Source organism: Lonchura striata, chromosome 6 (assembly GCF_046129695.1).
Source record: "Lonchura striata isolate bLonStr1 chromosome 6, bLonStr1.mat, whole genome shotgun sequence".
NCBI lineage: Eukaryota > Metazoa > Chordata > Aves > Passeriformes > Estrildidae > Lonchura > Lonchura striata.
In genome coordinates, this window is record NC_134608.1 from 21,987,324 (window position 1) to 22,010,764 (window position 23,441).

Here is a 23,441-nt window from a genome sequence, read left to right on the forward strand (position 1 = left end):
TCATGCTTGACTTGTGTTTTCAGGAGAAGCCTTCAAGAGGAGAGTTTTCTATATCTTCTATGAAAAACATGTTCATGGCAGTGAAAGGGTAGTAGTGCTTTTATGTCTTCTCAAAAAAAAAAAAAGACATTGGCTGTTGTGTTGGTTTTTTTTTAATGTTGAGGTATTTACAAGTATAATGTCCAGAAAACAGCTTGTCTTATTATGTTAACATTGCAAAAGATCTTCATAAGCCCTTGGGAGGCAACTTAGCTTCTGAAAGATTAGTGGAGAATCTGTTAAATCAGCAGAAGAATATTGAATTCCTGGTTGAGATTTGAAAAATGCTTGTTTCCAAAACAGAATATGCTGAATTATGTCTTTCACTGAAACAGCCAGCCAAAAGATGGAAATGTAGGAATAATAAACAGAATGAAAGTATAAGCCTTTGCAAAAACAAGGGGGTTTTAATGTGGAAAAATTTACAAGCCTGATTGTATAATAGCATTGCTCTGACTTGAAGAAATAAACTTTTAGAGAATGATATATGTAACTGAGTTTTCGTAGCCAGTTTACTTTGATTTAAGCACTTCACAATGTCTGAAAATACAGACTTTTTGAAGAAGAAATTTTATCTTACTTTCTTTTTTTTGGCCCTTTGATACCAAGGTATATGGAGAAAAAGCACTATCCATGTTAATGAAATTGTGCTTTATCTTCTCTGTGATTGATGCTGGTGCTCTCAGAAAAGCAACCACAGGGTATTGCAGCCTGGTCCATATTCTTACTGTGTAGGTTGTATGTTGCCATTGTTTGTCTGTTTGGGGAAACAGGACACAATGGCATCACATTGTTCTCTGTGCCATTGAAGTGGATTGTGATTTCCTTCTCTTTCTTTTGTTTGTTTGTTTTCTGTGATGGAGGACTTTTAATTGTATACATGTCTGCCAAAAATTTGTAGTAAGCTTACATGGTCCAGGATTTCTGTAAAATTGGGTTATAGATTGGTAATTTAATTTGGGAACAGTGGTGGATGCTACAGAACTTACCCTTTACACAAGCTCTTTTTATTCCACACAACAGTCAGTAAACATTAATGCTTAGGTTATAAAATCCCTTTCAGCATTATTTCCTGAAAAAGTAGGTTGAGATCTGCTGCTTTGATCTCCTTTCACACCATATGCATTCTGCTTTCCATCAGGGCTGACCTACTGGGCAGTAGCTCAGTGGAGAAGGACCTGGGGGTCCTGGTGGACAACAAGTTGTCCATGAGCCAGCAGTGTGCCCTTCCTTGTGGCCAGGAAAGCCAATGGTGTCCTGGGTGCATCAGGAGGAGCACTGCCACTGGTGAAGCCACAGCTGGCATGCTGTGTCCAGTCCTGGGCTCCTCAGTCCAAGAGAGACTGGGAGCTCCTGACACAGGTCCAGTGGAGAGCAACAAAGATGATTAAAGGACTGGAGCATCTCTCTCACAAGGAAAGGTTCAAGGAGCTGGGCCTGCTCAGCTTTGAGAAGAGACAATTGAGAGGGGAATTTGCCAATGTACACGAGTACCTGAAGGGAGAGTGCTAAGAGGAAGAATCCAGGCTTTTCTTGGTGGTGCTAAGGAACAAGGAAAGGGATAATGGGCAGAAACTGATGCACAGGAAATTCCAGCTGAATATGAGGAAGTAATTCTTTATTGTGCAGATGACTGAGCATTGTAACAGATTTCCCAGAGAGGTTGTGGTGTCTCTCTCACCAGCATCACAGAATGATCTAGGTTGGAAAAGACCTTTGAGATCATCAAATCTAACCTATTGCATAATCTAACACCTCCCCATCAACTAAACCATGGCACCGAGTACCATGTCCAGTCTTTTTTTAAACACGTTCAGGGATGGTGACTCGACCACCTTACTGGGCAGATGATTCCAGTGTCCAATCACTCTTCCAGTGAAGTTTTTTTTCTGATGCCTAAACTAAATATCCCCTGGTGCAGCTTAAGACTGCCTAGGATAAGAAACCAACCCCCATCTGCCTACAGACATCCTTCAAGTAGTTGTAGAGAATGACAAAGTGTCCCCTGAGCCTCTTTTTTTCAAGGCCAAACATCCCCAGCTTCCTCAGCTGCTATTCACAGGGTTTATGTTCCAGACCCTTCACCAGCCTTGTTGCCCTCCTCTGGATGCATTCAAGCAACTCAATGTCCTTCCTAAACTGTGGGGCCCAGATATTAAAGAAATGTCTGGATACAATCCTGTGCAAAATGTTCAATGGCAACCCTGCTTGAGCAGGATGGTTGGACTGAATGACCCATGGTGAATCCCCCCAACCTAACCCAGTGTGAGATTCTGTTAGTACATAAGAGATATTTAAACACATTTCTTCTTGAAGTAGGAATTAACAGTCCAGATACTTAAGGATTCTCATACAACTGATATTTATAAAATTATGTTTATTAATAAATAAACAACAATTGCTCAGCAATTAAAAATTTTTGCAAAGCCAGGATGAACTTAGCCTTTAGAAAAAAAAAAAAAAGACCGTTCTTAGAGCTAATGTCCATGTAACTCCTCAATTCCATGTTAAAAAAAATCATCTCTACAAAGAACCAAAGAATTTGTAGAAGTTACTCTCTTACAAAAATCTAGTATTTATAACATTTCTGTCATCTATTAAGGTTCATAAATAAGCTATTATAGATGGTACTGGACACAAAAGAAAATTCAGTTCAACCAGGATGTACTTGTTTCCCTCCCCCTGCCTTGATCTCTATGCAGTAGTTGGAGAGCAATCACAAATATGTTCTAAACAGTGCAACACTTCATCAGCACGGCTTCTTGAGAAATAAAAAGCATGTTGTATTATACACAAACAGACTGCCCTCTGACACTGAACTCAAAGGGGCAAACCAACTTCAGATAGACAAAACCACACACAGACAGGATTTTATCTGCTTGTCACACTAGGGATCACTGCCTCCTGGATCTAAAACAAAGATACTTACTGCAATATAAAGACATCAAATGCAAAATAGGACACAACTCGAAAAATTACCCCTCATCAGTGAAACTGTAAGTTGTATGCAGAAGCTCTTGGTCAACAAATACCAGTTCACATTAGGCAGCTATGATGAAGTCACTCTATATTCTTTCATTAACCAATCTTGTAGACGCTCAACACTAATACTAGAGTTTTATTATTGCAGCCTTAATTTAACCTATTTACTTCACTGTCAACATGGAAGGTGAGGCTAAACTAAGGAACTTCATGCCTTTGCCTTATGTACTGATTGAAAACTAACATATTTGTTTTTAATGATAAAATGAAAAAGGTAGAATAAAAAAAAACCCTCTTGATATAAGAAGATTGGAATTCAGTACATGCAGAATCATTCCACTTGTGATACATATTTACTGGCCCAATTACTCAGTCCTTCAATAACAGCTCATGCTGTAACGCAATCAGACACCTTCAAGTTCAGTTTTCATCATGTGATCAAGGGAATAAAAACATTTATTTGTAGAGATTTGGAAGAATTTTGTAAGAACTTGGGAAGATGTAGTCTGGCAGTAGCACACAGCTTCTGGTAAGACTCAGTATGTGTCTAAAAAGGAATAGATTTTGTTAACAAGATTGTTGGAAGCATATTTTTAAAGATGTTTTATATCACTCTAAGAAAATTACAGCAAGCTAATATCAGATCCATAAGGCACCTTTAAGATGAAAATAATCTATTGATTCTTTGTGGAAAAGTTGCTTTTGGCCTCTATTGTAGTTCACTTCACTCTGTTTTTCAAGCTGGTCCCATCTTATGAATTCTTGCCAGGTGTTGGAGGTGAGAAGCTTTATATTAACTATTGATAGATGTGCCATCCTTAATTTGTGGCAGAATCATTTACCTTAGTAGAGCTTATTTAAGTCAAGGAAGGGATGTATCCGGCAATCAGTTTACCTTGCCAAATACCACAACTTTACTGATGTTAGCATGACCTCTGCAGATACACTTTGCTACGATGGCTATGAATTTTTTAGGACTGCTTACCTTGGCAGGTTTCTTGTCTTCTCCTCTCCTGATAGCCACAATCCAGGGAACACAATAAAACTTTTCCCTTCTTTGTACAAAAGCTTTCCCAGAACTAAACAAGTTTTGGTCTTTCTTAGAACTAAAAATAAAAATCAAGCTAACTAAAAGAAGGTACATGGTCAACTAAATGCTTATGGGGACTATAGCAGCTCTGAGTGCATGTATGCACAAAATGGGTAAGGAAGCAACCAAGATGGGTCATTCCATTAAACCTCCCTGCTCAGACAGGGTCAGTCTAAAGCACTTTGAACAGGACTGTATTCAGACATTTCTGTAGTATCTCCAGTGAGGGAGACACCACAACCTCTCTGGAAAATCTGTTACAATGCTCAGTCATCTGCACAATAAAGAATTACTTCCTCATATTCAGCTGGAATTTCCTGTGCATCAGTTTCTGCCCATTATCCCTTTCCTTGTTCCTTAGCACCACCAAGAAAAGCCTGGATTCTTCCTCTTGGCACTCTCCCTTCAGGTACTTGTGTACATTGGCAAATTCCCCTCTCAATTGTCTCTTCTCAAAGCTGAGCAGGCCCAGCTCCTTGAACCTTTCCTTGTGAGAGAGATGCTCCAGTCTTTTAATCATCTTTGTTGCTCTCCACTGGACCTTTGTCAGGAGCTCCCAGTCTCTCTTGGACTGAGGAGCCCAAGACTGGACACAGCACTCCAGCTGTGGCCTCACCAGGGCTGAGCAGAGGGGCAGGATCACCTCCCCTCACCTGCTGGCAGTGCTCCTCCTGATGCACCCAGGACACCATTGGCTTTCCTGGCCACAAGGAAGGGCACACTGCTGGCTCATGGACAACTTGTTGTCCACCAGGACCCCCAGGTCCTTCTCCACTGAGCTACTGCCCATCACATTGGCCCTTAGTCTGTACCAGTACATGGGGTTATTCTTCCTCACGTGCAGGACCCTGCATTTGCCTTTGTTCAATTTCAGATGGTTCTTCTCTGCCCATCCCAACATGTTGAGGTCCTTCTGAAGGGCTCCACAGCCCTCTGTGATGTTGGCCACTCTTTCATGTAATCAGTGAACTTGCTGAGGTGGTATCTTAATGTCTTCCATCCAAGTCATTGATGAACAAGTTAAGCAATACTGTGCCCAGTATTGGACCCTGGGGGACACCACTAGTGACAGGTTTCCAACTAGACCTTCTGCCACTGATTACAACCGTCTGGGGTTTGCCATTCAGCCAGTTCTCAATCTATCTCACTGTCCACGCATCCATCCACACTTCCTGAATTTGCCTGTGAGGATATTGTGAGAGATGGTGTCAAAAGTCTTGCTGAAGTCTAGATAGACAATATCCATTCTCTCCCTGCATCCATCCAGGTATTTGATTCATCACAGAAGTCTATCAGGTTCATCAAATGTGATTTACCTTTAGTGAATCCATGCTGACTATTCCTGATCACCTTCTTGTCATCCATGTGGAAGATGGTCTCCAAAATGAGGTGCTCCATCACCTCTCCTGGGATTGAGGTGAGGCTGACTAGCTGGCAATTTCCTGGGCTCGCTTTCTTGCCCTTTTGAAGTTCAGGGTGACATTTGCTTTCTTCCAGTCTTCAGGCACCTCTCCTGATCAACAGGACCTTTCAAAGATGATCACGAGCTGCCTTGCTGTGGTGTCCACCAGCTCTCTCAACAGTTGTGAATGCATCCTCTCGGGGCCCATGGACTTGTGTATGTCAAGTCTGCTTAGGTTTTTTCTAACCCAGTCCTCCTTTACCAGGGGAGAGTCATCTTTACAATAATCATTTACCCTTCCTGGTCTTCAGACCTGGGTCAGAGTTCCTGAGGAACAGGCTTGTCAGTGAAGACCAATGTGAAGAAGGCATTCAGTAACTCTGCCTTCTCTGCTTTGGGTTTCATTATAACTTCTGCCTTTCTGAGCATTATGACTTCTAAAGCAGAAACCTTCACAAGTGATGAAGAATTATTCACAGAACCACTGTATATCCTGAGTTGGGAGGGACCCACAAGGATTGTGAAGTCCAGCTCTTACATGAATGGCCCATACAGATATTGGACCCACAACCATGGCATTATTGGTACCATACTCTAATCATCTGAGCTAATCTCAGGGTCATTGTTTCAGCCCGTAGGAACCTGTTCTGGCAAAGATACTAATTTACTTCCAGTGGTTGCAAGGAATATGCATCTCATGTGCTTTCAGTTTCATAATGGAGTACTTTCTCTAGGGTGTTGAATTTTTTTTTAAGGATATGCTAGCTACATTTTAAAAATAATATTTCTTACATTGTTTATTTGTGACAGGAGAGTTTCTCCCCTTTAGATGGCATGTGACCTTTACTTCTGATACAATGGCAGCATGTTCTTTAGGAGATATATGCGCACTTGAGACTAAATGACACCTAGGCTACTACAAGCAAGAAATTATTTTACTAAACCATAAGAGCAATCTTGATATGACTGTAGTAAATTTGCAAAAGGGTATAGAAGTACAGGAAAAGTGATTAGTTATCCTCTAATTTCAATGTTGTTCTGTCAGAAGCTGGTTTAAGCCGTTTACAGGACCCATGAGGGACTTAAGATGAGTTGATCTGATAAACAGTTCCAGTTTTTTTAATCTTTTGAAGAACTCAGTTCCAGTAATCATCCCTTTTTTTCCCCCCTTTCCTTCCTTTGCTGAAGGTCATTACATTCCAGTTTCCTAGATGAAAGGACATTACCAGAATCATTGCACAATTTCTATGCAAGAAGAATTGGCAGGGTGGTGTCTGATCTGGCCTTTTTGCATGGTTTTAAAAATGTAGCTGCATACTGCCAAAAAATCCAGTTACTGGAGAATTTATGCAGTCCTGACAGTTTTTCTAGGCCTACAGTTGAGCAGATGTGGACAAAGCTCTAACCTTCAGGAGCTGCTTGGGCTTGGAAGGAATTTATAAGTCCTGTTTTCAGTGCACTGCTTGGGTTGTGAGTGGGATTAGCAATGATACCTACTGACTGCTATTTCCAGCACTGCTTGGTTTGTCTTTGGGGTCCCAGAAAACATGGTGGAACTGTACTAGCAATTAACAGCCTGCTACACCAAACACTGGATATATGCTTGTTGCATAATATAGCCAACCCTATTCAGTTAGCATGTAGAATCACTCTTCCAAGTGTAAGATTTTATAGTGGAGTAGGAGACTAAACATGTTGAAGTACAGAGAAGAGTACTTGCACCGAATGCAGGGAGAAAGGCAAGCAGAGGACAAGGAACCTGTGCTCAATTTTTGTTCAATTCCTGGTGCTTTGCTTCACCACAACTACAGTTCTCTTCAGATGGTAATGACATGTGATGGGTAGTGAGCCATTGGGTAGAGATGCCACTGAAGATATTTTCAAGTTCTTGGTAATATTATTGTAAGTTTTTAAATAAGTAATAATTTCATTAAATTACTTGCTAGCTCTAGAGTGAAGTAAAAGCTGATAGACTTTTGAGACCTGCAAACCTAAAGAAGGCAACATCTTCCAAATCTGTCAGTTGCTTTTAATAGGTGATTACATCTCTGTAGAGAACTGAAAGACTCGTTCTTGAGACTTGTTTACATCGCAAAGCATTCTTCAATCTATAAGGACAAATCTAGAATCATAACCTGTTTTTATTGGTAGGAGTTTAGGGAAGGCTGTGAAGCAGTTGCCAACTACAAATTAAGATGGCTCTTTAATCTTTAGTCTGGAAGGCTCCCAAGAACATGGAAAAGGGTGTGAATGCATAGAGGGGAAAACCATACAGGTGATGAAATTCCTTCTGCTTCAACACTGTAAACTCCGTGCTTCATGGGAGCACAGAGAAGATGTATACATGGCAAAAGCTGCATTCCTTGTCCTGCGAGAGGGGCTGATCATAGCAGTTGTGTATGTTACCTTACTACTTGTGAAAACTGATTTGTATTTTGTACAATTGTACATCACTGACCTGACATATCAGAAATTGTTGCATTTCTGTGTAGGAGATGTGCAGATGGAGCTTTCTCAGAAGATACCAAAATAGCTTTTTTCCTGCATGTAGTTTGCTGTGGACACTTGTGTATTTATTGATTGGCTCAATATTAGAAATGCAAGTAGTGGCCTTTGGCCCACTATTTTTAGTATCTTGCAGTAAGTTTGGTTCTTTTAGTTTTATTGAGTTTGTTTCTTCTTCTCAATTTAATTTTGCAGTCTGGGTTATTTAAAATTACCGAATAATTGGTCTGAAAACATAAGAGTAAGCTGGGTCTACAGCAGAGGATCTGATCTGATGTGAATAAATTAAAAATGTAGTTTCATAAGTTCAAGAAGCCTTTGTGTTCTACTGAAATCTTACTGCTTTTTGGGGAAGAGGAATTAAGCTTCTGGAGAAATTCTAGGGGAGAAAATATTAAGAAATAATACTGTTAATTAAGAAGAGATGTCTTAAGTGGCAGTCAGTGCTATTAAAAATACCAGCTTCTACCTACTAATGATAGGCCAAGTTTTACAAACTTAACAGGTTTCACTTTTTTTTCTTATGCTATGCCTTTGATAAGGTTTTTCTTTTGATTGCCTGTTTGTGGGTGGAATGTCTGATACTCTTGGCACCAAATATTACATAGGTTCTTAAAATTACATTTGTTCTGGCCTGGAGCAGAGCTGTGTGGGTGTTGGATGTTTCTTTGAGACCTGGCATTCCTGTTAGTTAATCACCTTACGTTATCTACAACTTTAAAGGCAGACGATGAATGTCTGGCAGCCAGCTTCACTATGTGGCACAGATATGCATGCTGTACATTTAATGGTTCTGTTTATGAATCACCTGCCTGGGCAAGGTAGTGTTTGGGTAATCAGTTATCCAGAAATATACACTGTGGACAAGAGACAAGTAAGTTAAGTGTTACTTATAATAGTCTCATCAAAGGCATAGTGCTTAATCTCGTAAGCACATTAGAGTATTAGCTGATAAGAAATGTATTATGATCTGCTTAAGTGAGATGATGTGAACCTTTTTCTGGGCAATCCAGGAATATAGTGCAGTGTGCTAGACTAGAATTTAATTAACTGATAAATAGGTTGTTCTGTACATGTATCTGAACATTTGAAATATTTAAATTGTACTAGCTGTCTAATGTCCTGTGTACTAATTTTGACAAATATCAAAGAATCCCTACAGAAATGGCTGAATACATGAAACATTGGCTGCTGCCACTTAACTGAAGCGAGCTGGATTATCAGAAGTAATCAGTTTAATTTAAATCCAGCTCATTTTAACTGAAAAAGGTTAGAGAGCAGCCACGTGATAGTTCAGCAAAGAGATCTAAAGAGGAAAGTAGTAATTTACAATAATGCAGACAAGCAGGATAAAACATGGTGAACAACACCAGCTAATTCAATAGGTTTTCCATTAATTATTCAAAGTGTAAACAAACTCTTCTTCAATATGCAGTTACAAGTGAATTCTGAGAAAACTTTGAATCTCGTTTAAAAGCAGGTAACTGCCTTTTTTTTTGCCAGGTACCTCTTGATTGAAAGAAAACCTGATATGGAAAAACTAGACAGTGCTTGGACTTGATAGTTACGCCATTTAATGGTCCATTCAGACTTGTCAGAAAATGCTTGATTATCCTTGGTTACATGAAGGAGAAGAAAATACAAATCCCAATTTGCATTTATTTTTAACACTTCCATAACTACAAGCAGGACATTAATGTCTTGTAGTTTAATTTGAGGGTTTGTATTGCAGTTATGAACGTGACTTATGATAACTGAGTTCAGTCTCACCGTCAATTCTTTCCTAGGGAGAGCACGTGTGCAGCAGCTAGCAGAGAACACAAGATATTTCAGGAGACGACTGAAAGAGATGGGCTTTATCATCTATGGAAATGAAGATTCTCCTGTTGTGCCTCTGATGCTGTACATGCCAGCAAAAATTGGGTATGAGAGCATAACTTCTTACATGTTCTTTAAAGCTAGATTGGTGTAAGAATATGAAGAGTTTTCTAAATATAAGAAAATATTTGATTTTGGCTTTTGTGATCATTACTGAGTCCTATAAAATACGGAAACTTCTATAAGTGATCTTGAGAAGATCAAGGCTTGTAGCTTGGGGCATCAAGAAAGCACTTTGCGGAAGCAATTTTGCCTCTCTGTGTCATGTTTTAAAGGTTGGGTTGTGTGTTTCCATTTAATATATATGTAAAGTGTATAAATGTGCTAAAGAGGAGCTGAAATTGAATGGAAATTAATATTAAAAGTCACTGGAGGAAGTCTTACAACTAGCTCCTGGATCAGAAGGAGCCAACATTTTTATTGGTGAACTCTGGAAATTTGAAAAGGAAAAACAGCGGGGATGGGACATGGTGGGACACAACAACATGTATTTAATGAATCCAGAGTTTTTAAGAGGTCTAGATATAATCACTCAGGTATTGGTATAGTAAATACTAAAACAACTGTAGCACATAGGTTTATAAATTCTTGCCAGTTTATGGAGTGCTGTGTGGATAATTAAGGCTAAAATTCTACAAAGAAGATACATAAAGTATATACTAAAATTTTTTTCAACATAAACAAAAACCTTTGATTGCCAAAGCCATCCTTTTCAGGGTCTGCATAATACAGTGCTCAATCAACACTTTCAAATTTGGAAAACATAATTTCATTTTACACTGTACTGAACATCTCTATTGCTTGACTAGCTCAGGCGTCAGTCTGGCACTTTTTTGAACCTAGATACCCTTGTTCTTCACCCTTCTCAGTGTAACAGAGTTTTAAAAGGCCTGTTACCTTTATGGGTGCAGCAGACTACAGGTCCAGCACACAAAGGCAGCTGCTTCCACTGCCCAGCTTCTCTACCAGTAAATACAATCTTTTCCTTGGAAATGTTCATGGAAATATTTATTAGCTGAGCAGTTGGGCCAGTATCTTACTTAAAATGAGCAAGGAACAGAGAGCTGTGATGAGAGCTGGCCCTCAGGATCTGCATTGCATTGACTTGATCTTTTCTTTGTCTCTTGTAGCCTGTTTTTAAAATAGTTTGAGAGTAATAAAATGGATACAAAATAAAGTGTATCAGGATGCACCTATTTATAAGGAAAACATTGGTGGCAGAAAATATAAAGACCTAGTAAAATAATGTTATTTTTATATGTCCTTATAAACCTCTTCAGTTCATTGCTACTTCTCACAACAAGGTCTGGTCAAAAGGGATTAACCATTTCCTGTGGCCTGTAGAAACACCCCCAACTGCACTTCCATTACAGATCTGATCAAGATCTTTGTGTCTCTCATTGTCTAAGTCACAGCCACTACTTTCTTTAATCTCCTTAAGAATTTGTTTTGTTGAAGATCGTGTGTGACAGTTGCATGATATTTTTACACTTTCCTTAAGCATATTAGGTATCATATTATTATATATTATCTCAATTTACTGTGTCGATTCAGCACTTCCCGTGATACTTATAAAGTGGTGCATTCTGTGATACAATAATGTACTTTAATAATAAATTCATGAAAACAAAACATCTTGAAATTACAGAAACATCTGCTTTTGGGGTATTGCAGCATGAGTATAGTCAAACTTCTGAGCCAAAATCTCTCTTTCCTTTTGGAAAGATTTTCAAGCTTAGGTTACAAATCCATTTAGAAACAGCCTGCTAAAAGACCAGTCTCTGCCACATATAATCTTTCATCTTTGTTAGAACTTAATACACTGAAACCTTTTGAGAAGGACCACCTTGGGATTGAATTTAAAAAAGGCTTTTGTGAGCAGGCTTTTCTGCCTCTAAAAAGAAAGCACTGGAAGCTCCAAACTGTGATGTGACAGCCTTGCTGCAACAAGGCCTGTGTGGGTTACCATACTGAGTTCTTCATGCTCCTGCTTTACCACCACTGGAATAACTTGACGTGATGATCTTGTTCCCTCTGCAGCGCATTCGGCCGTGAGATGCTGAAGCGGAACATCGGTGTTGTGGTTGTGGGCTTCCCTGCCACCCCCATCATCGAGTCCAGAGCCAGATTCTGTTTGTCTGCAGCTCATACCAAAGAGATGCTTGATACAGTAAGTGTCTCATCTTGTTTTCCTTCTGCTCGTGCCTGCTAATAAACAGATACAACAATTGTCTGGTTTTGTACACTGGGTCAATGTTTGGTACATTACATAGTTTAACCTAATCTTCAAAGCCCTTTGCAATAGAGCTGGCAGTGACTCCATCTCTTTCCTTGTTTTAACAGTGTAGAATGGCTGTTTAGAGTAAATCTCAGGACTTTTCTTGTTCTGTTCTAAAAGGATACAGTCTCATTCCTGTGAGACAATGCTTTTTACTCTCTTCAAAGGCCATACCTTGCATTGAACTGGTTAGAAGGAAGCATTTTGCATCTTCTGACCCTAGATGCTAATGGCCTGAGAACCTCCAAAACATTTATATTCCTCTCAAAAGGAAGCACATGATTGCTAGTGAGAATTTTTATTCCAGAGATTACTATTACTGTTCTTGTTTAAAGCTTCAGAGCACTGTATCTTAAATGACCGTGTCCTAGTGAGTCTGTATAGATGCAATGCCTTACTTATTCCTGCCAGCACTTGCAGAGGGAGTGGAGGTCTCTTTGAAGGAGGCCGGCATCAGTTAGGAGATGCTGCCTTCAGAAAGTAAGGATGGTGGTTACTCTCTGACTAACAGAGTTCAAAGAGGATGTAAACTAGGTTGAGTAATGAATTCAGACTTTGTGAGAGTAGACTGTCCTAGTCAGAGACCTACATGAAAGTATCCCATAGGATGCAGTCTCAAAGAGCAGAGGTGGCCAGGACAGCTGACTGATTTTCCCTCCCCACTTCTTCCCTGAAGAATGATCTGTCCTGACTTAAAGGAGAGGAAATGTGGTGGGAAGCCTGCATGAATGAACAAACCAACAAAACTTTATCATGAAAGTGTATAAGAGGTGCAGGCACAGACAGGTGACCAAGGAAGAGTAAAGAGACAGTCCAGAGCATGCAGAGATGGGGTCAGGAAAAAAAAGCCCATCTGAACCTCAGTCTGTCAAAGGACATCAAATGTAGCAGGCAGAGCTTTTATGGGGCATTAGTAGCAAGAGAAAGAGTAGAGAAAATGTGGAGGACTGCTGCTGAATGGCACAGGGAATCAGGTGAGAAATTTGTGCAAGAGGTAAGGGTACTCAGTGTCTTTGTTGTCTCAGTCTACTGGTGAGACTTAGGAATCCTGAGAGCATGAGATTAGTGGAAAAGTATGGAGCAGTAAAGACAACTTTGGTGCGAAGGAGGCTCCAATAAGGGAACATTTAAACAAAATCAACAAGAACAAGTCCATGGGACCTGATGAGCTGGATCCACAAGCATTGAGGGAGTTGACTGTCGCTCCAAGGCCACTCTTGATTATCATCTTTGGAGGAAGAGTTCATGGTGGCTAGGAGAGGCTCCTGAAGACTGGAAGAAAGCCAATGTCACCTTCTCCTTGAAGAAGGGCAAAAAAGTGTAAGGAGCTGGAGGTTGAAAAGCCTTGCCTTTATCTTGAGAAGATTATGGAGAAAAAAAATCTTGAAACTATTTTTGAACATTTTGTGGACAAGGTGATTGGGAGTAGTCACTGGGTTAGAAAGGGAAAATCATGCCTCATGTCCAAATATGATCAGGTGGTAACACTTCAATATGTGAATAGCAAATAGGACACATAACAGATATTTACTAATGTCTTATAAAAAAAATAGATTCAACCTTTTCACACTTGACTGCTACAGAACTCACATAAAAATCAACAACTTAAAATTGCAAGCTTTTTATATTTAATTTCTGTTTAAAAAATAGTAAGGTAGTGTGTGATGTAAGCAGTTTTGTAATGTATGTGTAGTGTCATTGAGTAGTATCACCCTGCTGTGTATCTGTGATGCTGTACATGCTGCTCCTGAGTTATTTCTGCCTGTGAGAGATTCTCTAACACTCCAGCAACAGACTGCTTAAGGAATCCCTTCCCAACTACTTGACCCGCTACTCTTCCCTTAACTATCTCAATTTAGTTGTTTCTGTTTCAAATAAAGGTTTGGAACCAGTACATTCAGAGAAGACCTTCTCCTTTGCTTCTCTTTGCCCTGTGTACAATAAATAGTACCAGACTTGGCTCAGTGTGGTAATAGACCTTAGTTCATTGTCACAAATGAGGGAGCAGTAACTGCTGGGACAGGTGGGCATGGAGTAGGGATGAATAAGTAAGAGATGGGAGGAAGGAAAATAAAGAAAACTGAAGTCTCTGAAATAATACTGCTGCAAATTGAGCTAAAACTGAAACTGTACAAACTTGATGTGCAGGCACTACCTGAGCAATTGTGCAATTTTACAGTTGGTTAGGTTCTTGGTCTTCTCTTTTAGTGACTAGCTGGGGCCTTTGCCATAATAAGCTGCTTTAGTAGGGTCTGTATAAATACCACATTTGCGCTCTTCCAAAATCTATCTGTAGCTTTTATTACTCTGGTTTAAAAACCTCTTTTCCTGTCAATTCTTTCTGCATTTTCCAAAAAACATTTCAAATTTTGTGCACTTAACATAAGACTCATTGCTAGACTACCTCTATAAGTGTTAAATGTACTAAATTAGGAAATGCTTGTTCAATATATTAGAGCTTGTCTGCTAAGAAAATTAATCCAGAGCAAAATGAGGTGTGAGTTTTGAAGTGAATGAAGAAATCCTGATTTAGCTCAGTATGTGGAGGCTTTTTTCCAAGTCAGTGTAACCCCCTTTATGGTTCAAAATAGCTGCATGCTCAGAACCCAGAATATTGGCAAGAGGAGTTAATAAGGAGCAAGTTTTCGTGTCAGTGACTTTGTGCAGTGTTTCCTTGTGATGCAGTGAAAAGGGATTGATTTCAGGCAGCTAATCATTAAGGCAGACCTCAGGTCTAATCCCTTTTGCTAACTGTGGCAACAATATCCAGCAGGAGGAAGAACTAAAATGAATGGACTTGGGGAGAGCTGGCAGACATCTTCTTTAAGTCACTGAAAGAGGAGACAACTTGGTATCCCATCTGTGTATTCATGGATGCTAACTAGGGCTCTTGTGGTATTTTTTTAAACAAAACTTATTCATGTTTGAAGCATAAGGAAGAGAAGCTTGTCTTGCAAATAGTGATATTTGTAATGCTTCCTTGTTCTTATTAAATACACCCACATGGTGAGGAACAGTTCTTAGTTAAAATTTTAACTGTTTTATGTAAATAAAACTTCCTTGCCTAAAAATATTTGGCTTAGGATCAGAGTGAAGTCCCTCATAACCTGCATCGCTGTGGGCTGTGCTTTCTTTTCAGTGATGAAAAATATATTACACTCTCCTAAAGTCAGAGTACACCATTGCCATTTCCTTTGTAGTCTTTGCTGGTCACATGGTCCTTTTTGTTTTAAATTAATAAAATCCTAAATCTGCATTCAAGAATAACAGTTAACATACTCTTTCAACAGAAATTCAGCTTTAAATTGTTTCCATATGGGATCTTTACTTAAGGCTCTGGCAGACTGTGCCCACACTTTTGTTTTGTTTTGTTTTTACTGAGGTCCAACTTCTGGGTTTGTCGTTTCCCCAGATTTTAGAGTGCAGAGGTTTTTGCTGCCAGATACAACAAGCATGAAGGGCCATTGTTTAAAGAAACAAAAACTTGAACTATCCATCTAGGAAGAGAAAACATGTAGAGCTATTAACCCCATCTTCCAGCTGTCCTCAAGAGACAAGCATTTGACGCAGATTGGAGCATCAGTGTTGAATTGGTGACATTCTGAAGCAATGCTGAATGTACCTATCTCAATACATTTACAATTCAGGGCAGTGAAGAATGCCAACCTTTGAATTAAAAAAAATCATATTGGACTTGGAAGTGATCTTCTGAATTAATTTTTCTCTTCTGCCTATAAAAAATAACTAGCATCACGTGCTATCATAGATTTGTCTGCAACAACTGATTTATTTTGTACTTTGCTTCTAGGAGTGTTCTGTAGAGAAATGAAGCTTAGGATTTGACTTTTAATAAGACCCTATTGTGTGTGGACCAATGTCTTATCAGAGATTGCAATATAATGGAAGTATGATTAACTGCACTGGGACTTCCCTCATTTCTTACGCAAGCAGATGTTTGATCTCTGGTAAACTTCATAATATTTGAGTTCAGGTCAAAATGGTGAAAGGCTGTGCTAATTCAGTAGAATGTTCTGGGTCATCAGTTGCTTGAGTGCAGCCTTTGTGGCAACCTCAGTGGGACTTGCTTTCCAAGGGGAAAATGCTTAGGGTCCTACCCAGAATAACTTTTTATTTCCTTGAATTGCCTGGCAAAAATCTCCTGTGCCATGTTGTTTATGACACAGCTTTAATCTGTAGTTGTATATGGATAATGCAAATTAATCAAATGTAAATATAACAAAGGCATCTATAGAACTTGTTAGCTCACTATTGTAGTTTGTCTTTGCTATTTTGCAGTTTAAAAAATACAATAGATCAGGTTTGGTAACACAGGTTGTTTTCAAACTGAATGATGCATAAGGAGGAGTCAAACCTCAAACAAAATGTACATTTTTTTTCTATTTCAGCTTTATTACCTCCAGGACGGGAAAAGCATTATTCTGTTTTTCTGTCTATGAATAGTCATGGGGTTTGCTGGATATTATAATCCTAATCTGGAACTGGAATAGTCAGGTGGATGCATAGGCACTCTCAGTTAAGTGACCAGTGCTGTTTATGTGGTCTCAAAATTTCTGAACACTAAAAAAAAAAAATCCTGTGCACTTCTGAAGGTACTGGCTTCTAGCACAGTAAAATCTCAGGTAAAATGGCTGTCAGAGTAGTGTGCAGGCATGCATAAAGGAAGATGTGTGGATAACTTGCATCTGTCTCCTCTGCTGATCTACTGTGGTCTCTTTGTCAGGCTTTAAAAGAAATCAATGAAGTTGGGGACCTTTTGCAACTGAAATATTCCCGTCGCCGTTTGGTACCACTCTTGGACCGGCCGTTTGACGAGACAACATATGAAGAAACAGAAGACTGAACGACTGAACTCCCTCCATGTGCCTCAGTGGGAGGACACAGCCCATGGGACACTCCATGGCACACAGGCCACAGCATCCGTGAACAACACACTTATGACTGTTTAGTATAAGAGACATTTCCTCACAATACTGAAGTGGCCACATCGGCTCTAAATGGCATTTTGTAAATAGGGAGAGGAGAAAAAAATTCTTTGATTTCTCTGTTTCAGGGTCTGGCCCTAGAGGTGCTTGGCTTTATTTTTTTCTTCTTGCTTTTTTTTTATTTATTTGTCTCAGTGAGTTCACAGCAACCTAAGTTGGCTGTGGCTGATTAGTTCAGACTTTGTATGCACCATTGCCCTCCCAAATGCTGGCTGAGATGTTGTGAGCATGTGTGACGCTGGCATGGCAGCATTATCAGTGTCACTGCTAGGTGTCTGATCTTCCCAATAAGGAATGAGCTGACCTGTATGTTTCTGGAGACTTCCTAGAGAAACTGTTGATTCCTAACTTTGACATATTTAACAAGATGGATAATCAACCAAAGTTGTTTTTTTCATTTGCAGTTACTTATGTTTAAAACTTGAATTTACCCTTTTTAAAATAAATGTGTTGTTGACATGTCGCTGACAGGACCATTGTTCCCAAACATTATTTAGTTTTGTAAGCCATAGGCAGAAGGACTTCTGGAACTGTAGCCTCTTTTCCTTCACAGTATGGATACCAGATTGTCTCCTGGTGTTGACACTAATTATCCCTTTGATAGAGGGTAAGTGATGGAGAAGGTTTTGTTTTGTTTTGTTTTTAATACTTCTGTTTAAAAAAAAGAAAAAAATATAAAAGTTGTGTATGTGTTACTTTCTCATCTTCAGGTTAGTTTCTCTTGCTTTAGAATTATCATAAAGTCATGAACAAGTCAGCAACTCCTAGAAGGGAGCCTTAGGGTTTAAACAAACTAGAGCAAGTCTCATGCTTAGTCTTAAGGCTAAGCCCCCCCTCAATAAGCAGGCCTGTACAAGGAATGACTATTTGGAGAACCATCTATTCCACGCAGATCTGTGAAAGACTGCTGCCCTTTGCTATGCTAACTCACTGTTTCTTGTCATCTGTGAGGTGGTCTTCACTGGCCCTGTTATGAATATGGATAGCTTGAATCTTGTAGTCATACATTACATTTTGACTGGCCAGCAAAGTCCCCATTGGCAGCTGCATATCTGTAGGTCTTCCCTGAAGAGAGAGAATGTCCTCACAATTGCATTTAGTTTGATATCTTTATTCTTTTGTACTTCTGTTACTGATCAACACTGCTCACATGAGTGTTCACTGAGCCAGTTGCTGTTTGGAGTCTTTATCTTCAAGTTTCATACTGTCCCTCTGTTTCAAATAGATGCTCTCATACACCTTAGAACTGGTCTGCTACTTAGTCTTTACATCTTGAATTCTTTCAATGTGGATCAACAAAAAGGTACCAAAAGTTTTAAATATGAGTCAATTGCGGTATAGTTTGTTTCTGTATTTTATATTTAGACATACATGATTTCTGCAAAGATAGTAAAATGATAACATTGTGTCAATTGGGTTGGGCCAGCTCTTCCATTTGGGTTAGGAAGATACTTTTTGGAGGTTACTGGGTTTTAGAAGCAGACCGATGGTCATAATACTAAAGCAGAGAGCAACTCAAAGCTCTTTGTGTGGTGCTGAAAAAAAATTCATTCTTTTAAAGTTATTTAATGTTCACTCTGCAACTAACAGGGAGGGAGTGTTTTGGCCACTAGAACCAAGCAATTCTGCAAATACATGTGGTGAGTTAAAGCAGAATTGGCTTCTATTTTATTGACTATCTAACTTCATGCATTTATAGATCTTGTTACATTTTTGTAATGGAACTTCAAAACACTGGTTCATTTTTTTACCATTGAATTTCAGAAACTTAATTATATGAGAAGAACTGAAATTGACTGTTTGAAAATAGGTCCAGTTAACTGTTTCTGTCTTAGTCCATTAATGTTGGTTGGCTCTTCTTCCGAAGCTGAGTGAGTGCAGAGTCTGAGAAGTCTGTATGTGCAGCTTGGATAGCTATGAAATAGTCTCATGTTTTCAGGCAGAGTCAATAACCAGCAGTTAGTTGAGTTTACTTTCTCACTCATGTTCTGCCCAGGACTAGCTCTAACATTCCAGTAGACTACCTGCTTTCTGATTTCAAGAAGCTTTACTGATTTTTTTTTCTCTCTCTGGATTGTACTAGGGAACAAGAGGAGGTTAGTACAGGAATCCCTGACATGAGCCCTGATCCTATTAACTTGATCATGAAATGGTTCAAGAGCAGACAAAATGGATCAATTTAAAGGCTTGGATCATTAGGTAGCTGTTTTTAAGCATTCACAAATACACAGTGTGTTTGTCTGCTGTGTAGCAGTTCGGAAACTGTGATGTATTAAGTTAGAAGTAGGTTATCATAGATTCTACAAGTATTGAATCTTAACCTTGTCTCTGGGAATCAGTTTTAGAGCAGCTTGTCTTTGCAAGGGAGAAAAGCATCTGTGAAAATCTGCATAATATAGGTAAATCCTGTGTAATACTTCTGAAATAGTGTTCAAAAATTACTAGTGTTCATTTGGTTTCTAGTTGCACTTGTTGAAGAAACTGTTCAAGCTTCTGCCTTTTAGTATCTTTCTGCCGAGTCACAATGTCTGTATATAACTTTGAATTTTGAGTTGCAAAGGCACTTCAGAAATAACTCTGGCAGTTAGCATTTGCAAAGTGCTTGGTTACATTTCATCCTTGCCATATCCTTTTTGGAAAGCAAATCCCCCCATTCCTTTCTGAGGCCTTTTGTTCAAGAGAACCTGTTTTGCCAAAGTTTGGTAAAAAATTAGGAAACCTGTTAAAACTGCTTCTGAAAAAGTAAGAGTTACAAATCCAAGACTGACACTTTTAATTCAGTTATTCACTGAGCTTGAAAGCCAAGAAAACCTTTTCGCATCTACTAAAAAAACTCCAGTAAGGGTTTGTGCTAGACAAACCTACAGCATGTATGCTGTCATAGTATGTGTAGGATGGATTGCTGCTTTGATATTTATGTACTGACCAGAAATCTGTCTCCCTTTTCTCCTGGCAGTAGAAATGAATGAAAGAACCAATCTTGAGAGATCACAAAGGAAGAAAAGCTGCTTAAGAAATAAAACTTCAGTCCCTGCCAACTTTTCAAAGACATTATAATTGAAAATGACTCCTGGTATTTCTTAAGAGATGCAAAATTGGAAAGAAAATTAAGGCTGCTTTTGAACAAAGGATTTTGCTCAGTACTGTATATTGGCTAAATTTACTCATAAATATACAATAGTTACCTTCCCAGTACCTCTCTGAAGAACTAAGCAAGCAAGTTATTTCTTCTCTTTAGCAGAGTGAAGAGTTTAAAACCATTACTGTTTTTAAGGCTAATGGCCATATTCTTTCACTCGTAAGAAAATTGAGAAGCTCCTATTACCAAGCATCAGCAAAGAGTGGGAGATCTGCTTCTTGTTAGAAACTGGCTTTCCCAAGTAGATCTTTGTCTTGAGGAACCTGATTCATAGTTTTCCTTTAGTTCTTTGGCAGAAAAGAAACCAGGTTTTTTTTATGTCAGAATATTCAGGGCCTTCATTTTTGTTTTTTTACGACACAAACTTTTGTATAGTATGTATATGGTTTATTTAACTCTCTAGTTGCTATATCTTTTTTAAGTGGCATCCTTAGTGAACAGTTCTGGTTCTTGAGTTATGGGTGTAGTATGCTTCTGCTTTAGGCAAAGACTCAGGAGCGAGTTGACCAAACACCTGAAGGAATTGCATTATCCATCCTCCTCTTGCTGTTACCTCTAAGAGTGCAGATGTGATACTCACTGTCAAAGCTGCACCTTCACAAAGAACAGGCAAGGGAAGTGTGCCCATAAAATCAGCAGTTCTGTGCTGTGTGGAGGAAGGACTGATACTGCAGAGATGGAGAAAAGGGGTAGTCAATCATTGCATATTTTCAGCTGTACAGGGAGCTTTCAAGTGTACTTGAACAAGTATCCCTAAATCAGGAGTGCAGTTTTTAGTGCCTGAATAGACACTCCTCTAAAAGTTTTCCATACCAAGTAAGTCGTCTTCTCCTTCTGTGCAAATTTTGATTTGTTTTCATCTGAAAAGCATTTGGCTTACAGCTATTTGCTTGTTCAGAAGCCATGTTATCCATTCAGGGAGATCATAGGAGAGGTTGGAAGAAAGTATGAGCATGATTCTTCATCTAAGAGAACACCTTGCAGCACTGGATCTGGAGCACTATGCATGAGCCCCGTTGCTACATCACAGAGAAGGAAACTTGTGGAAATGTATCCCAATATACAATGCTCAGTCAGAATGTATGTCGTTTATATACATTATTTTTATAGTTTATATTCAGCCTATGAAAGTGTCAAGCATGCTGGGATCTGTATGGATGGCACCTTCTGCATGGAGATTTGGGGCACCTGAAGTCTGTTCTATTTTAGCACTAGTAAAGTGCTGAGCTGTTCAGGAATGCTTAGTATGACCCCTCGGCAGATGCATTGTTGGCTTTGGTGCTGGACCTGACACCCAAGTGACATTGGACCACTATTTGGGAAAAGCACGAGTCATTTGACCTGCATAACCTGAACATGGTTTTAAAAGAAAAAAAAAAAAAATCAGTGCCATTCTGATTGCTCTGTATTCCTGTAAACATTCCCAGCCTTGCATTTGTTCAAGGATTCAGACGTAGTACTAGAGCACAAATGTAAAGTGTTTGTATGAAGTATTGTGCTTTATCTTTCACTAAAAAAAGAAGCATTTGTTGCAGACATTGGAGCTGTTGTGCTTATATCCCCAAATGGGGTTGGGTGAAGCAAATGATGGTGTGTGTTGAAGGCCTTAAACTGTGATTCTTGGTATGAAGAATTAAAATTAAGACTGACCTTGAAGAATGCAGTGGATTTTAACCCACAGAAGAATACTCAGCGCTCTTAGTTAAGCAGTATGGACTGCTGTTTTCTTGGGAGGGAGAGGTTCAAAACTCAGTTTGTGTGTGATTGAGAGATCTGTACGTGGGAGCCAAAAGTAGTGCAGTTCTCTGCACCGATGGTGCTGTGCAGCTTTCGTAGTTCCTGTGTAGTTCCATGGGTAGCTTGTTCCTGGGCTGCTGAAAAGTGGGAGACTTACTAAGACAGTCAGGGACTTCAGAACCAGTGGCAGCTAGCAAATTCATTTCCTCAACGGTAGGTGAACAGGTCTCACGTGAATATGCCAAGGGTTGGTGCCATTCCAAAAATACCCACAGTGAGGTGAAACATGCACCAAACCACGTGACCTTCGTAAACATTCTGATGTTTTTTGCCAAAGCTCATCCTATTCAGACAGTATTTCTGCTACCCTCTAATGGTATATTAAGCTTAATGCATCTCTAGCCTCCCAATATTAAATTCAGACCCACTTGAGACAGAACTGAGGAATGCTGGAGCCTGAGGCTTTAGGCTAGCAGCCCCAAAGCCAATGGTGGCCCACATTTCCACAAGCCCTGGGCAGAATTACCAAGTCACAGCACTTCATCTTAAATTGCACTGTATTCTTATGCCTCTGTGTTGCTATAATGTACATATATATTGGATTTTTTTGTAGATAAGACATTTTAGATAAAATTTTTAAATGGGCTCCCCCCCAAAATATTTTATGCCAGATGTCTAATTTTTTTTACACTTGTGATTAACATAAATATGGATGCTCTGTGGGCAGGGAAAAAGATAAATGGATGGTACATTGGCTTTAAAAAGGTAACAATGCATGTTTAAAAAAAAAGCACTGGAGAAAAAAAATGCTTGGGAAAAAATCATTCAAATATATTCTATGTTCTGCATAATAAAGACTTTAAAAAAAACACTATATCATTATTTTGGCACTTTTTTTCCTTAGTGAGGCTTTTCCCTATTTAGGAGACTGAACTCTCTTTTTCTTCCTTCCCAGTTCCTCTCCCACTCACCCCCAAAATAAAAACCTCAAAAAAATTCAACACATGAGTTTTATACTGGAGTGACTGGGTAAAACCATAGCCTGTTTGAGAGCTCAGACAGATCATTGTTTCCCTCTAAGCTTGTACTCTAGAGCCAGGAAACCTTGCATGAGAGATGGATGCTTAGCTGGTTTTTGGCAGTCTCTGGTCTATCGTACAGCAAGAGCTTTGATGTGCAGTCTAGAAAAGCCGCTGCTGTTGTGGAAAGACGCCTGCAGTCGTAGCTGCTGTTGCTGATGTGCAGCACTCCCACGACGAGTGCCTGTGCTGGCCCCAAAAAGCTGCTGTGCTTGAAAGCTAGGCTGCTACCCTTGGGTGCTGTTAGGAGTGTCGGGCTGCTCTCAGCTGCTGCGCTGCTAATGAGATGTTTGAAAGGGCTTCTTGATC

General features: G+C 39.4%; 1 protein-coding gene across 1 annotated transcript in view; it reads left to right on the plus strand.

Annotated features, from left to right (window-relative positions):
* SPTLC2 (serine palmitoyltransferase long chain base subunit 2) overlaps nucleotides 1-22,927 on the plus strand; it is a 77,943-nt gene extending 55,016 nt beyond the window's left edge. The window contains exons 10-12 of the mRNA XM_021542830.2: nucleotides 9,806-9,941; nucleotides 11,937-12,066; nucleotides 16,916-22,927. Coding sequence (XP_021398505.1) covers nucleotides 9,806-9,941; nucleotides 11,937-12,066; nucleotides 16,916-17,035 — 386 coding nt within the window. The 3' untranslated portion in view covers nucleotides 17,036-22,927. The remainder of the gene's footprint in view (nucleotides 1-9,805; nucleotides 9,942-11,936; nucleotides 12,067-16,915) is intronic.
* Nucleotides 22,928-23,441: the final 514 nt, after the last annotated feature.